Source organism: Saimiri boliviensis, chromosome 14, assembly GCF_048565385.1.
Source record: "Saimiri boliviensis isolate mSaiBol1 chromosome 14, mSaiBol1.pri, whole genome shotgun sequence".
Classification (NCBI taxonomy): Eukaryota; Metazoa; Chordata; class Mammalia; order Primates; family Cebidae; genus Saimiri; species Saimiri boliviensis.
Window position 1 is genome coordinate 94,691,790 of NC_133462.1, and position 15,866 is coordinate 94,707,655.

The window sequence follows — 15,866 nt, forward strand, 5'->3', positions numbered from 1 at the left end:
TGCCTCCCCCTGCTCTTCCCTCCCCCCTCCCCCTGCTCTTCCCTCCCCCCTCCCCCTGCTCTTCCCTCCCCCCTCCCCCTGCTCTTCCCTCCCCAACCCTTGCCTCAGCTTTGCCCTTTTGCTCTTCCTCCAGCAGGGACAGCAGATGTTAACTGTTCATAAACTCCTTTATTTAAATAAAACCAGGAAAGATCCTTTCCCCCCTACACACCAGCACATGCACGCTCACACACCCACACCCTCCCTCCCTTGCCACTCTCTGCCCAAGGCCACCTCAAACGCCAAGGCTCTCATTGTGACCAACCCCCTCAAACTGGAGACACCTGTGCAGGGTGCAGATGCCCACTCATCCCCGTCGCTGGCAGAACACGGGCCTAGACGAGGGCTCCCCACTCTCCTGGGGACCAAAGGAAGGACCCATCATCCCAAAGCACGCAGACCTGGTGTGGCTTCCCTACAGTCTGGGAGCACTACCAGGCAGCTGGAGCTGCTGCTCCTTGCGGAGGGCAGGACTTTTCACCCCTGGCCAACCCCTCCTGTAACAAAGGAAGAAAGAGGGTTGGCAGACAAGCTTGAGCATGCCCTGAGGGATCCTGCAGTAGGTATTGTTTAGTCTGGGGAAGAGCAAGGGAGAGCAATTGAGCACCAAATTCTCTAACCCCACCCTGCAGGAGGGTGCTGAGAGTCAGTTCAGCATCCTCTACCCAGAAAAAGTAAACACAGCTGTGCAGCAAGAGTGTGAGGGTGGGAATGACAGGGGCCTGCACCTTCAGGACCTCACCATGACTTCACCCCAACACCTGGCCTGTGAGGCACCCACTAGCACCTTGACAATGTGAAGGACCCAGCCCAGCTGGGGAAACCCCATACCCACAGGAGTCAGTCTGGAGTTGGTGACGTTCCCTATGTTGACAGTGGGGTTGGGTTTTCTCTCCCTACAGGTCCTGTAAGTTCTGCTTCAGGGCACACATGGCAGAGTAGTCAGGTCTCGAAAGGGAATGCTAAAGGGAAGGGTGGTGTCTTCCAGAGGCACACAGTACACCTTACAGGTTACACACAGGCCGGCTGGAACAGGACAGGGGTACAGGGTTCAGCAGTGTACCGAGGGTGCCCTCCAGAGTCGCCTTGGGAAGGGGGCAGGGCTGCCCATCCCCTCCAGCTAGGGTGCTCAGCCGGCACCCATTTTCTCCTGATGAGCTTCCTAGGGCCTTCTAGACCAAGTTCCCTGAGGGAAAAAGCCAGATGGGAGGAGGAGAAGAAAGGGAGAGCAAAGGGTCAACGCTCTGCAGAGTGTGATGAGCCAGCAGGGCGACGCAGGCAGAGCCCGAGAGCAAGCCTTCGGAATGGGTAAGGCCAAGAGAGCTGCCTGCTGAGGGCAGGGAAGGCTGTGAGAAAGCCAGGGCAGACACAGAGGACTCAAACACAGCTGGCCTCTCCCAGGGCAGCACTGGAGAAGGGACCTCGGAGAGAGGCCCCGATTGGCCCATGGCAGCAGATCCAAGCCAGTCACCCTGGCTCTTCGGCTACAGGCTGACGCTGCGCTGGTGCCGACCCCCACGGACCCCGCTGTCACTGCCCCGACGCCCTCCACTCCGGGTTCCCAGCTCTTGGCCATCCAGGCTGACGTGGTCCGAGAGGCCTCGCAAGTGCTCCACAGAGTCGCACTTCTGCAGGTCTGAAGCCACGGTGCGCAGGCTCAGCAGACTCAGGGTGTCGGTGTCGGGGGCGGGCCCAGGCTCCAGGCTGCTGCCCTCCTCCAGCCCTGCACCCTCGGCCCCCTCAATCCCGCTGTCTCCATCCTCTAAGTCCTCAGGTCCCGCTTCAGCCCCCACAGGGGAGGAGCGCCGAGCGCCCAGGGCATGGGGAGGCAGACCCCCGCGGCGCCGAGCGTGAATCTGCTCGCTGATCTGCTCCAGGTTGCGGAGGGCCACGGAGTAGCGTGTCTTGGCCTGAGCCACCTGCTGCTCCAGTTCTGTCACCTTGGCCTTGTGCTCCTGCCGAGGACAGAACAGAGTGAGATGACCCGTGGAGCGCCTCTCCACCCTACTCGGCGCACAGCACTGAGGCCTCATCTCCCAGAGGACCCGGAGAGCTTGCTCCGTACCCACCACAGACCCACAACACTCTTCCCAGCTCCACTCTATCCTCAGGCTGTTCTTCCCCAGCAAGCCTGCTCCTGACCTGAGCCTCACCTTCTAGAGCCTTCCTCTCGACCAGTGCCTGCCCTTCATCCTCTCTGCACTACTCCCTTTCACCACGTGCCTGGTTCTTCCCCATCCCTGCGCTCCCGCCAGTTTTTTCTCGTTTACCTCCCTTCTTCCAACTATATTCTCTAACATCAGTAGCCCCCGTCCCTGCCTCCCACTCCTGCAAGGTCATTTTGAGTATGTGAGCCACCGCCCTTCCCCAGCAGGGCTGGAGGCCTCCTGGCCACTCACCAAGATGGCCCAGAGAGGCCGACCAGCATCACCTCCAGCTGCCTTCACCTTCCATGCCTGCCCGCAGCCTGCACCCCCACCTGCCCATTTTGCCTCCCCCTCACCCCTCAGCTACCTCCAGGATCTGGCTGAACTGGGCCTTGAGCTCAAAGTAGGGGCGGCTCTTGCCAATGGCCCTCCGGAGGGTCTTCTGCAGGGCTTGGACCCGAGCCTCCGCCTGCTGGCACAGGCGTGTCACCCGCTGGTGCTCCCGCTCACCGCGAAGCCGCTCTTCCTCCGCCTCATTCACCTGACCCAGGGGACACATCAAGTGGGGACCCATGGTCAGTCTCTGGCATCTGCCCCAGGCCGCCAATCCTAACACTGCCCTGGGGAGACAGACCCCCAAGTGTGGACGGAGCCTGAGACACGCTGGGGAACAGAGGGTCTGTGAGACTCCAGAGGGCTTCCTTCCGTCTCTTCTGGGTCTGCTGCCTGACCGTCGGCGCCAACGTCGCAGGCACCAGCCTCTGAGCCACCTCTTCCCCATGTTCCCCGTGCCACTGGCCACTCAGCTTTGCTGCCACCAGGAACGGGATGCTGGCACCCACTCAACCACTGGGGAGCGTCGAGGGAATGTGTATCAGCACATCACACCTCTGCAGCAGCCGTTCTCTCCAGGGAGCCCTCAGTGCCAATGGCTAGGGATCAGGGAATGAGAAGAGCCACGTGGGGAGCCACAGCTGTGCCCTGGTTCTCCAGGTCTCCAAACCCCACGCACACACAGTCTGGGACAAATGGGGCTCTGGTGTGCTTCTGCCCAGGGTGCTGTACAGTGGGCCCCTTTGTCCTGGTGAACATGGTGGCTGCGGCCCTCACCTGCTCCCTGCTCGGATGTCGCTCTAGACTGTGCACCATCCCCCACCCCACCCCCAATGCTGTGTACTCACATTTGCATAAGCTCTAGAGTACAAGTGAGGTGCCTGTTCTGTGCCAGGGGAGATGAAGAACCACAAGACACAACCACCCCCTGAGGAGCTGACACTTGCCCTATGCGAGCTGCAGGTGGCAGACTGGGCCAATGCCAGAGACCCTTCCACTCCACAGTCCCTTTCAGGAGCTTAGAAATGATACATAAATTATACTTCAAAACTCGAGGTGTCCTGTCAGAGCTCAAAAGCAGGAAAGGGAGCATATTCTGAAAACAGACGCAAGGAGTCACACAGCTAAACGTAACAAAACGTGAATGCTGAATCCAGAGTACCCAGCAGACAAGGATTGGGTTACTGCCACACCTGGAGGCAAACGTTCCAGAAGAGCCAAGGACGACATTCTCAGAGCGAAATGGAATATGGGAAGCACTGGAGGCCAGACAGGACAGAAAACTACGAACGGGTTTTACTGAAACAGAATCAAAGTTGAAAGAAGACGAGAATGGGGGAGAGAGTGAGGAGGCGAGGTGATAAAGGCATAGCAAAGGATGGAGAAGAACCAACGAAGGGGACCTTCCGGCACCACCCGGCTCACCTTGCAGGTGGCATGGTTCAGCATCTCCTGCCATGTGGGGTCCAGTCGGTTCTTGTCAGCCATGACGCCCTGCTCAGCCACAAACACCATTTCCCGAGCAGCATTGTGCATGCTCACGGCCCGCTCGTAGCGCAGCGCTGCCTTCTGTGTCTCCTGCTGAGCCTAGGGGGAGAGGAGCATCAGGATGGGGAACCCTGAGGGACCCCAGCTGCCCATGGAGACCCGTTACAGACGTGAGGACAGCGGAGGAGGAAGGCCGACTAGCAGTGTGGGCTGCACTTCCCAAACTGTGCTGAGGATAAACGCCAAGGAGGCAACATTCTATAAAGAATATTTCCTAAGGATATGGACTAGGAGAAATAAAACCGTTGCCAGTGGAGGGTAGGTGTGTGAAATCCAGCACTCCCAAAGGCTGTTAGCCTTTTGCCCTAGGGAAAACAAAGGAAAACACAAACCATTTTAGTTGTAAGGTGGTTAGCGACATGGACAGAGTCTGACAGAAAATATGACGTTGAGACCATCAATTCTATGTCCAGCAGGAAAGCTGAAGGAAATAATCAGACAAGTCCTCAGAGTCATCACAGCCGTACTAACCACGTGAAAAATGAAACAACCCTTACTTTTCAGTTATAACCTTGGCTAAATAAAAGCACATCTAATGTAAGAAGATAAGCTGGGCGCAGTGGCTTCTGCCTTGAGCCCACCTACTTGTGAGGCTGAGGGAGGAGGATTATTTGAGCCTAGGAGTTTGAGGTTACAGTCAGCTATAATCACACTATTGCACTGCAGCCTGGGCAACGAAGCAAGACCCCATCTCTTAAAAAAATATTAATTAAGCAGTCCTTTAAAATGATGGCATGGATGTATGTTTATTGACATGGAACTATGTCATAATGCTAAGTAAAATAAAAGAACAAAATAACACATACTGTGTAATCCCATTTTGGCAGAAAATATACACACACCAAAAAAATGTGATTAAGACAGCAAACAGGGTTATCTGTGCTGTCTTAATCGTATTTTTTATTTTCTATACTTTATGACACTTTGATGTCTTGAGGGACCTTGCTGGCCAAGGAGAAAGTGCCCCTTCCAGGGCTAATTCCTAGAGACAGTAAACTCCCCTGTAAATGTGCCTTCCGTATGTAAACCGACCAACCAGTCCAAAGCCCGGATTCCCAGCTTCCTCCTTTACCTACCTCTCACCCACCAAACCAGTATCTCCTCTGCCCTAAGTCCTCCCAGAGGCAGGTACTACATAATTAGAGTCCACCCCTGTAGCCCAGGGCCTAGCAAAATTTTTCACACTGCCAATCCTAAACTTGACTCAAACTTGCCTATGTTGTCTCAGCCACTCCTTTCCACAAAAACCGCAACGGGGCTCCGTGCGATGCTTTCTCCTTCACTTCTCCCACCTCCTGACAGACCCTGGTTGCTTCCCAACGTGGCCCTGCATGGCATGGTATGTCCCCTCCTCTTGGGAATAAACTGTTCTTCCAAGGCAGTTGTCTCTGTATCTATCACCAAATTCCCAGGAACAAAACGCATAAAATGTGCATGGTAGGATTTGGGTGACTTTGGTTTTCTTCTTGTTTTACTATGTTTTTCCAATGGTGAACACATATTATTGGTTAAAAATAATTTGTTAAAGAATAAAAAGGTGTGGGATGGGGAAAGGTGTGGGATGCTTAAAGTGAGAAGTAAGCAAAGAAAAGATTCAGAAGAGAGACATGAACCAAAGGGAAGAGGAAATGGGAGAAGATGAAGACAGTGGGATGTTAGAACTGGTATGTCTGATATAGCCTAAAGCCTGGCTCCTTATACTCAGAAGGCCCTTAAACATCAGCAGGGCTGAACTGCGTGTTCTGCCATACCCACCCTCACCATTTTATATACCATGAGCCCAGGGCCCACAGTGGTAAAGGAACCTCCTCAGCCCACAGAGCTGGTTCAGACCAGCCAGGTCTAGCCCAGGGCTCTGCCCTCAGGTCTGGGGTTTTGTCTCTCACTCCACACAGAGACAGAAGAATCCAGGGCCAGGCTCAGCATGTAGCCTTCCTCAAACATGGGTCAGCCAGCCCTACCTCCTTAGCCAGCCGCCGAGCCTCATAGTAGGGTCGCGCTTTCTCGATGCAGCTCCCCAAGTGGGAGCCCTGTGTATTCAGCTTCCTTGCCGACTCCTGCAGGATCCTCCGATAGGTGGTCCTGGCCTCCTGGAAGGGAACAAAGCAGAGGAAAGCACATTTTTGGGTCCCAGCCCCTCCTGTTTCTCAGACACACCCCTCTCACTGCCACTGCCTCAAGCTAGGAAAGAGATGGAGATGCTTCCACGGACCAGCCCAAGCACTGAGGAAAAGGACACTCACATCCAGCTGTAGCTCCACCTGGTTGATCTCCTCGCTGGCCTGGTTCAGGTGCTCCAGCTCTTCCTGTCACAGAGAGAAGTGGCAAATTAGTGCAGGGCAAGGAAGCAGCCTTGAGTGAACTGTGCAAGGCAGGAGCAAGGGGCAGAGAGAGAAAGCCCTACTCGCCAGGGAAAGGAGGTGAAACACTCAGGAAAGAAGAGAAGATTCGGAGGAGGAGACTGCCAAATGCTTCCTTGTCCATCAGGGACCTGGCATTTACAATCCTCACAACTTGACTTTGTGCTGGGTAGTAAACCTCAGTTTTAAGGATGAAGAAATTGAGGTTTGGAGGATGCAACACTAATACGTGCAAAGGGAAGTTGTGGTGAGCCTTCACTCTCTCCATCATATTGCACCACTTCCTCAAACTAAGGGGGTCTCCTTGGACCTGAAGGCTCTCTCCCTGCGAGAGGATGGGGGCAGGGCCACTCATCAGCACATGTTTACTACACACTTATCACCTCTCGGGACCATGAGACCTGAGAATTCAGGACACAGAGATGCCAGCTTGGTGAGGAAACAGAGTATCAGCCTGGAGAGGAAACCCAGCAAGTCAGAAGTAGGCCCTGGGCAGTATGTGCAGCCTTGTGAGTGGTGGGCGTGGGTGCCCCCTGGGCAGCAAGGTCACCTGCCTGGGCAGCAGAAGGTCAGGGCAGGATGCCTGGAACACTTGCTCCGCAGCTGCGAGGACTTCATAGACCCAAAAGTGCCAGTGAATGGCCAGGCACAGTGGTTCACGCCTGTAATCCCAGCATTTTGGGAGGCCGAGGCAGGCAGATCACCTGAGGTCAGGAGTTTTGAGGCCAGCCTGGGCAAAGATGGTGAAACCCTGTCTCTTCTAGAAATACAAAAATTAAGCTGGGCATGGCAGCGTGCACCTGTAATCCCAGCTACTCGGGAGGCTGAGGGAGGAGAATCACTTGAACCTGGGAGGCAGAGGCTGCAGTGAGCTGAGACCACACCGGGGTACTCCAGTCTGGGTGACAGAGAGAGACTCTGTCTTAAGAAGAAAAAAAAGTGCCAGTGAAGAAGAAGGGGCCAAGGAACCAAAGGTACCCTGGGCAGACAAGTTGGCAGGTGAGAAGGTCAGTAAGGCCTGGTGCTTCCTCCCCTGGAGTACCAGGCCTTTTTACAATGGCAAATGGGTCTCTGAGAGCCTGGTGCCAATGTAAGGAAAGCCCAGAGGGGCCAGAGAGATAAAAGTGGAGGGTGAGATGGGTGCAGCGGCTCACGCCTATAATCCTTGCACTGTGGAAAGCCAAGGTGGGTGGATCACTTGAGGCCAGGAATTCAAGATTAGCCTGGCCAACATGGTGAAGCCCTGTCTCTACCAAAAATATAAAAATTAGCTGGGTGTGGAAGCACACGCCTGTAATACCAGCAACTTGGGAGGCAAAGGCACGAAACTCAGTTGAACCTGGGGGACAGAGGTTGCAGTGAGCTACGATCGCACCACTGCACTCCAGCTGGGGCGACACAGCAAGACCCCCCCCCAAAAAGAGGTGGAGGCTGTCTACAGTATTCCTGGTGGCAAAGGAGAAAGCAGACCGCAAAGAAACGTGGGACACAGAATCACAGGGGCCTGGTGGGTGACCAAGGTCAAGATCAGCAAAGTGTAGAGAGCCCAAGAAGCCTTTTGGCCTCCTTGGGCAATGGGTGACTATGACCCCAGGTCCCTATACAACAGCTCCTGTTGGAGAGAGGGAGAGTCCTGGGGAGAAGCTGCCAGACAAGCGGGTTTGAGCGCCTTCCTGGTCCCTGGAAGGACTGGAGAGAAAAGCAATAGAACCATCCTGGGCTTTCTACGAAGCGGCAGAGAGCTGAGAGGGGTGCTGGCCTCAAGCATCCGCCCCTGCCCCAGAAAACACAAGTGTTCCCAGAGACCCTGGTGAGCTAAGGACATTACTGAGGAGCAGTGCTGGTCTGTGCCAAGGGCCTTACGCCAGGAAATACCCAGTGCCTCGCTACACGATTTGCCTTCACCAGCCCCTGCTGTCTCCGGAGAGGAAGCTGGACAGGCTGGAGCAACCCAGCCCAGCACCTGCCTGCTGCCCAGATCCATGACTTGCACTTGGCAGCGACACCACAGTCACTTCGCACGGCCGTGATGCCGGTTCCCACTCAGCTTGTTCGGGCCTTGGCAAGCCAGTGAGGGAGTCAGGCTGAAAAGCATGATCTCCCATTTAGTCCCTTCCATACTCCTCCCGCCCCGTCATGATCCTGAAAAGATTCGGGTCAGCAAGTAAGAATACAGTAAGCCAGTCAGACACGTTAATCACAGTAAAAGGAAGAACACAAAGGTGGAAACCTGTAATGGAACGAGGAATGAGGATACGAAAATGCGCACACTTACAACAGTGTAGATCCTGCCTCCAGGAGGCCACAAATCTGGCTCTAAACTAGGGGTGTCCAATCTTCTGGCTTCCCTGGACCACACTGGAAGAAGAACTGTCTTGGGCCACACATAAAACATACTAACTATAGCTGATGAGCTAAAAAAAAAAAAAAAAAAATTGCAGCCGGGAGCTGTGGCTCATGCCTGTACCTATAATCCCAGCACTTTGGGAGGCCGATGCGGGCAGATCACCAGAGGTCAGGAGTACGAGACACCAGCCTGACCAACAAGGTGAAACCCCATCTCTTCTAAAAATACAAAAATTAGGCAGACGTAGTGACAGGCGCATGTAGTCCCACCTACTCAGGAGACGGAGACAGGAGAATTGCTTGAACTGGGAGGCAGAGGTTGCAGTGAGCCAAGATTGCGCCACTGCACTCCAGCCTGGACAATGGAGTGACATTCCATCTCAAAAAAATAAAAATAATAAAAAAATAGCCAGGTGTGGTAGCGTACACCTATAGTCTCAGCTACTGAGGAGGCTGAGGCAGGAGACTTGCTTAAACCTGGAACGTGGAGGTTGCAGGGAGCCGAGATCACGCCACTGCACTCCAGCCTGGGTGAGAGAGCAAGACTCTGTCTCAAAAAAAAAACTGCAAAAAATCTCAAATGTTTTAAGACAGTTTACAAATTTGCATTGGGCCACATTCAAAGCCACCCTGGGCTGCATGTGGCCACAGGCCACAGGTTGAACAAGCCTGCTCTATACTTTCTTAAAGAGATCTATTCAAACAGAAATGTAACAGGGGCTGCACAAGGAATTTTTAATTCTAAAAGCCACGTTTTTTAAAGTAAAAAAAAAAAAAAAAAAGGGTGACATTATAATCCATTTAACTCAATATATCCAAAATAGCATTTCAACATTCAATCAGCATAAAATATTATTATCATCCATACTTTTACCTTTTTAAACTAAGTCTTCAAAATCCGTATGCACTTGATTCTTAGGACACATCTCAACCTAGACAGTGGGGTGTGGCTCCTGTGTTGGATGGCGAAGGTCTAGAACTTGTTATATTAGGTAGATGCATCTACAGCGTCACACAGCCCAGTGTCCATAAAATAACAAAGCATTCTGGAACTACAGGCAGCCAACACAGGTCAGGATCCCAGAGGTGGCACAGGGTCAGCACCCACACTACCAGACACATAGCACTCCAAGTTTCACAGTGTCTTCCTAACAGGGACATCACCATCAACTGACAGGATCACTCTAACAGACCCTAAAATGGCAATGTCTGTCAAGGTGAAAGGCAACCTGTCTCCCTGTGGCTGGACTTGGCTTACAGGGGCTTTTAGGCTATCTGAGAGAGGAGTGACCAGCTCTCTCAGCACCTCCTGCTGGAATATTCTCTCTCAGCTCCTTTGCATTTGATAGATAAGAAACAACAATGTGGGAAACTAATGACCGACTTGGGTCTGAATGCAGGACCAACCTTTGATCTCACTTTCTTTCCACTGTGCCCACCCTCCTGGGATTGAGGACATCATTGGAAGAACATCTCAGCAAACGAGTAAGTGCTATAATTCAGGAAAACCACAGCCCAGGTAGGAACAGGACAGGGCTTGGAAATGCAACCAACACTGATTGCAGGGAAAAGAGAAGGGGGTCGGCCGGTAAAGGCCACCCTGCAATGTTCATGCAGGCAAACCAAAGGCCAAGACTGAATCCCCACTGGAGTCCACGGCCCAAAATGCTCCAGTCACCAACTTCCAGCCCCTAACAAGATAATCAAAGGGTTGAATGGCTCAACTTAAGTTGTTCCTACTGTAAAAAGGACCAGAAGAGATGTTGCTATTGGCAAGTGGCAGGAGGGGCGTTATCTTTCTACATGGGAACTGGTATCCCAATAGCACCTCCAGCCATTTACAGAAAGCCATCTGCTGATGGGATCTGTCCCCTCAGGGTCACAGAGCTCTCTCTAACAGGACAGGAAGATGCCTGGGGAGCAAAGCAGCCTGGAGAGCAAGGTCAGCAGGGGAGGGAGCAGGATACCCGGCCCGGGGCATACCCAGGGAAAGGCTCAACGGAAAGCTACTGAGGACCCGAGACGGTTCTGGGCAGTCAGCAACACATTCCATTTGGCCTGCTTCACCAGGGACTGCTGGCACTGAGCTGAAATGGAATTCAGGGACAACAAAGTCTGAGTCAGCATGCATCATCCATCATGAGCCAGCAGCCAGCAAGGAGGGTGACCCTCCCGGGGCACAGCAGTCAAATTCCCAGGATGCCAGGACACTGAATCCAAGGCATGGGGACTCAGGCTACAGATGCTCCCACTGCACCTAGTGCAGACCATCAAAAGACTCAAGTAATGGTAACTGCGGCCAGGGTGGTGACCATCCTGTGAAAGCTAAACCCATACTTCCAGATGAGGTCACAGAGGTTGCAAACTCACCCTAGAGAGTTTAGAAAGGAGCAGGTAAACGAGTGCATTCACATCTGAGGGAGAATGCAACAACTAAAAGGAGGCTGACGAAGTCACAGAACAGATGCAGGTCCATTAAATCCACACTCCTTTCCCCTTTCCCTCTACTGGAACCCTCTCAGAAAGCTGAGGATGAGCCTGGAGGACTCAAAAGAACTCCACTAAGATCATGACACAGAGACACAGCCAGCAGACTTCCCTGGAGGGACAGCACACTCCAGGTAGGTAGGTACCAACCGACTTCCTTCCAACTTCCAGAGGAATCAATCCCACCACAAATGGCCATGAGCTGTCTGCCTGCGAAGGAATCCCAGCCCCAGGTCAGAGAGGGCCACTTCGTAAGGACAGCTGTTTCTGGGAGCTTCAGAAAATACCAAAACAGGGGCCCTACCTTTGGGATATACTGGGCCCAGGGGATTTGGCCCTGACTGCAACATTAGAATCCCTTCTCACCCCACCCAGACTAAAAGTATCCACATGTCTGCAAGGCTCAGGTAAGGGTATTTGTGAAGCTCCTTGTTGGGTTTTTATTAATCTGTGGATGGAAACCCGGCAAATGCACTGAGAATCCAGAGAAATGAACACCCAGTGAAAGCACTGAAACACGTGATCCGAGCAATGTGTTCTGTGCACTGTCAACATGAGAAGGGACCTCGAAAGACAAACACTCCACTCTCCTCCTCATCTTGAAAAGCCCAACCACAGAAGGGCAACATGCCACCAGCCTCCTCCATGAAGGGTGGCCCTCGAGGCAGGCAGCCTCTCCCAGACAGCAAGAAGACACTAACTCCCCGCTGAGGTCAGAGCACTGGCCTAGCCATGCCTGTGTCATCGAATGAGGGAAGCTATTACCAGACCTTTCCTCCCTATACAACCCACAACATTCTATAACATGCTGTGCTGTTTAGCAAGAGAGACCAGAGTCTGGTTTACCCTTCTTGCACCAGTAACACAACAGGTTCACTGTAGGCAAAGTAAATCTTATGCTACCTCAGTCTATTCCAACTCTCACAGAGCTTGTCTGACAGAAGTGTCCGAGATGACGGAATGTTCTAATTCCACACTGTCAGTATAGCATTGAAAAACTGCTTTTTTCTTTTTTGGAGATGGAGTTTTACTCATCACCCCAGTTGGAGTGCAATGGCACAATCTCAGCTCACTGCAACCTCTGCCTCCCGGGTTTAAGCAATTCTCCTGCCTCAGCCTCCCAAGTAGCTGGGACAACAGACACCCACTACCACGCCCAGCTAATTTTTCTATTTTTAGTAGAGTTGGAATTTCACCATGTTGGCCAGGCTGGTCTCAAACTCCTGACCTCAGGTGATCCTCCCACCTCAGTCTCCCAAAAGTGCTGGGATTACAGGCATGAGCCACGATGTCCGGCTGAGAAACTCTGTTTTTACATGTTAATTTTAATTGGTTGTGTTTAAGTAGCCACAAGCAGCTAGTCCACCCTATTAGACAGCACAGTGCAAGTATGACTCTTCCTACCACCACCATTTGCCTATGCAGACGCTGGAAAAATACACAGGAGCAGGAGAGGCCGAATAAAGAGACCACAGTAGACTCTCCTCTGGAGCAACCTCCTCTGGAGCAGGGCAAGGCATGCTGCAGGGAGGCCTGTGATGCACAGTTCACGGCCCTCCTCCGCAGGCCACAGAGAGAGAGCTCTTTCCCAAAGTGCTATCTACAAACTATCACCAAGGAACAAGCAAAAAGAGTTTGTGAACGAAAAGAACTATAGATATGTATCAGAGCAGAGCAAGAACAAGTCGTGCAAATCACCTAAACCAACTGCTCACTTTACAGATGAAGAAACTGAGGCTCAGAAACGTAAAAAGATTTCCATAAAAATCATAAATCATGGGGTTGGAGGTAGCATGAAACTCAGTCCAAGGCTTTTTTCACTACAACTGATTTCCTCAGAGGATGATACATCTGTAGAATTAGCAAGAGATACTGGCTGTTTTCAATGCAATGTCTGTGAGGCACAGCAGAAATAAATTACTGACTCATGCCAGAAACGAATGGCTCACCACTGCTCCATTATAAGCACAGACACAGTAGAAGAGGAACCCACCCCCCCCCCCATACACACACATATCCCAGGAACCCACACGGAGAGAGAAGGAAGAATGCCAGGACTGCCTTTGATTTCTTCCCAACTCACTGGAGTAATCCAATAAAGGTTTGCTGACAGAGAAGCCTAGGAATTTGAGCCTTCCTATGCTCTTGCTCACCTATAGAAGAGTCACTTCCTCAACATCAGAGTCTTGGAGATGTGACCAGACCAAATGACAGACTCAGGCCCCAAACATGGAGGAGCATCCTGGTGGTCACCTGCCCAAGCAGCTTCCTCAGGAAGCCCTTCCCAGCCAATCCCTGAAACGCTGCAACCCAGCTTTGACTGGCCAGGCGTCTCTTCCATGTGGTTTTCCTGACTGACTACCCCCAGGTCTCCTACACAAAGATCTGCCTGTCCTACCAACTAGACTGTAGACACTCCAAGGCAATAAACTGCTCTTCCATTCCTTCAGGAGACCCACCATCCTGAGGACTGGGTATGTATACGACTAAGGACTGGCCACAACAAAGGTTACAATTCCTTGAACATACGGGATTTCTTTATAGGTCTAAAGTTCTGTGCTACCTTTTTAACACTGGGAAGGTCTCACTCTTTTCACAAGAGTGAAACACATTATCAGAGCAATGTGGTCTGCACATCCCTGGAAGATACTGCTGACAAGGTGAGAAAGGGGAAAAGATTCCCTCACTCAGCTCAAAACTGTCTCCCAATATCGAAGTCATCTGCTCTCACACAGCATCCGTGAGGTGGCAGCCCCTCTGCTTATCTAGAAGAAGTACCACAGTCGTCCCCTCCTCCAGCTAAGCGACGTGTTGCTCCTTCAGTGAATCTTTCAGCAATGCCTCCCAAGCACTCAGGCCAGGCCTTGCTCTGCACTCCATCCGCACATTAGATACACAACTCTTGGAATTTGTCACATTACCCTGCAATGATTTGCTAAGAAACTTGTTCTCCTTTCCTGCCCCAGCAGACTGGGGACACAGTAAGTCTAAGCCCTCATTCATCCCACACTCTTCAGGAAGGCTGGAATCTGGGCTCTCCTTCTCTCCCCACTCTTCATCTTCTCACCTGTATTCTAGGATCCAGTTCTTCCTCTTCTCTTGGGGACAATTTGGCTTCGCCACTGCTGCTTCCACCTCCTCCTGGCTCTTCTGTGACTGGGCTCCTAGGGACTTCATCTTCTACAACTTCAGGCCGCAGCTCCCCCTGTGGGGTCTCCCGCCCCCCTTGCACCTGTTTGAGCTCAGCCATGCTGACAGGGAGAAAGCAGAGCCCTATGCACAAGAGAGGACTAACATGCTGGGCCCAGGGCCCCAGCCCGGGGCTTCCTGGGCTCTAGACGGCCAGGAGAAGGGTTTCTCTTCTCAAAAGGCAGAAAAGGTGGCCTGGGAAGAACCTCAAACCAGGTTAGAGGTTGAGATTCCAGTTGTCAGCGGGGTTCCCGGAGCTGAAGCCTTGCCTGTGCAAAAGTTCTTCCCTTCCCGCCACAGGGAGTCCACTATGAGAAACCCGGAGCAACAGCTCCAGGGCAGGGGGCAAAGGGGGCTTGGATCCTGGGCCGAGGCCTGCTAGGAGGAGCACCATTCGGGAGGGTGGAGGCAGGCGCCTCCAGGCTGTGGTGGCAGCTGGAGAGAGAAGGCGAGGCCCCAGCTGAGGCTGTGGGATGAGCGTCTCTGGGGAGCTGCAGAGAAACAAAGGCCAAGTATATGGTCACGTTAGCATCAAAACCGCAGCCACCAGCCCCTTCCAACCCTATAGCCTTCCAGAAAGTGCACTCTCACCGCGCCCCAACCCATGGTTTCCGACCAGCCCCTACCCCAACTTCTTTCCTTAGCCTCCAAGGACTTCAGATTCTACTCTTCCCCCGTCCCAGCTCCTCCGCGGTCAGCGCCTTCGAGACTTTCCTCTGCACGCCTGGCACTCCTCCACCTCCCGGGGTCTCCCGCTCGCCCCGCACCCCCGCCCGGCGCCGCAATTCACCCTGTAACCCCCAGCCCCACCCCACCTTCTCTCTCCAACCTCTCTCCAACTCCACACTCCTCCGCTGTCCCAAGTAGCCTACTCCCGGCCATCCTATACAGCCATGCGCAAAAGCCCCCTTCACAGCCTTACCTCAGTTTACCTTCCCGTCCGCGGAGATTCTAGGCTGCAAACAATCTTCCCCCTCCCTCCCCGCAACAAGCCGATCCAACCAAAAACGACCGGGCAGACCAGAAGCGGAAATACATCACCGGAACGACGCCCTCCCTCCCACGCTCTGCCTCCAGCCCGGCCTCCTCTGGAGGCCTCCACACGCCCCCGCCCTGCCTTCAGTTTCCGTACAAAATGGTGCCCGGCTTTGCTCAGGCTAGGCCAAGTTGTCTCCATCCCATCCTCCACCAAGGCTGAATGAAAGAAAAGCATGAGAATGTGGTGCTGAAGAAAATCAGGGTGCGTGATGGAAATCTGGAGTAAATCTGTGAGAAGAGGAACACTAAAAACAAAACGGAGATAACAGACTCAGAGCGAGCAGTGCCATTTTGCTTTACGGAGCTGCGGCAACTGCGGCCGGAAGCCACTTCCGGTCTGGTGACGGAGGGGGGCGCGACGCCGGAAGTGAGTGGTAAA

The 15,866-nt window shown here is 53.0% G+C and overlaps 1 protein-coding gene across 1 annotated transcript; it reads right to left on the bottom strand.

Annotated features, from left to right (window-relative positions):
* Window positions 1–148: 148 nt before the first annotated feature.
* Window positions 149–15,814, bottom strand: SH3BP5L (SH3 binding domain protein 5 like). The gene is made up of 7 exons (XM_003935288.4): window positions 15,372–15,814; window positions 14,328–14,940; window positions 6,311–6,373; window positions 6,029–6,157; window positions 3,945–4,106; window positions 2,554–2,727; window positions 149–1,994 (listed from the first exon to the last, which is right to left on the bottom strand). The coding sequence occupies exons 2-7, from the start codon at window positions 14,508–14,510 to the stop codon at window positions 1,524–1,526; spliced, it is 1,182 nt and encodes a 393-aa protein (XP_003935337.1). The 5' UTR covers window positions 14,511–14,940; window positions 15,372–15,814; the 3' UTR covers window positions 149–1,523.
* Window positions 15,815–15,866: the final 52 nt, after the last annotated feature.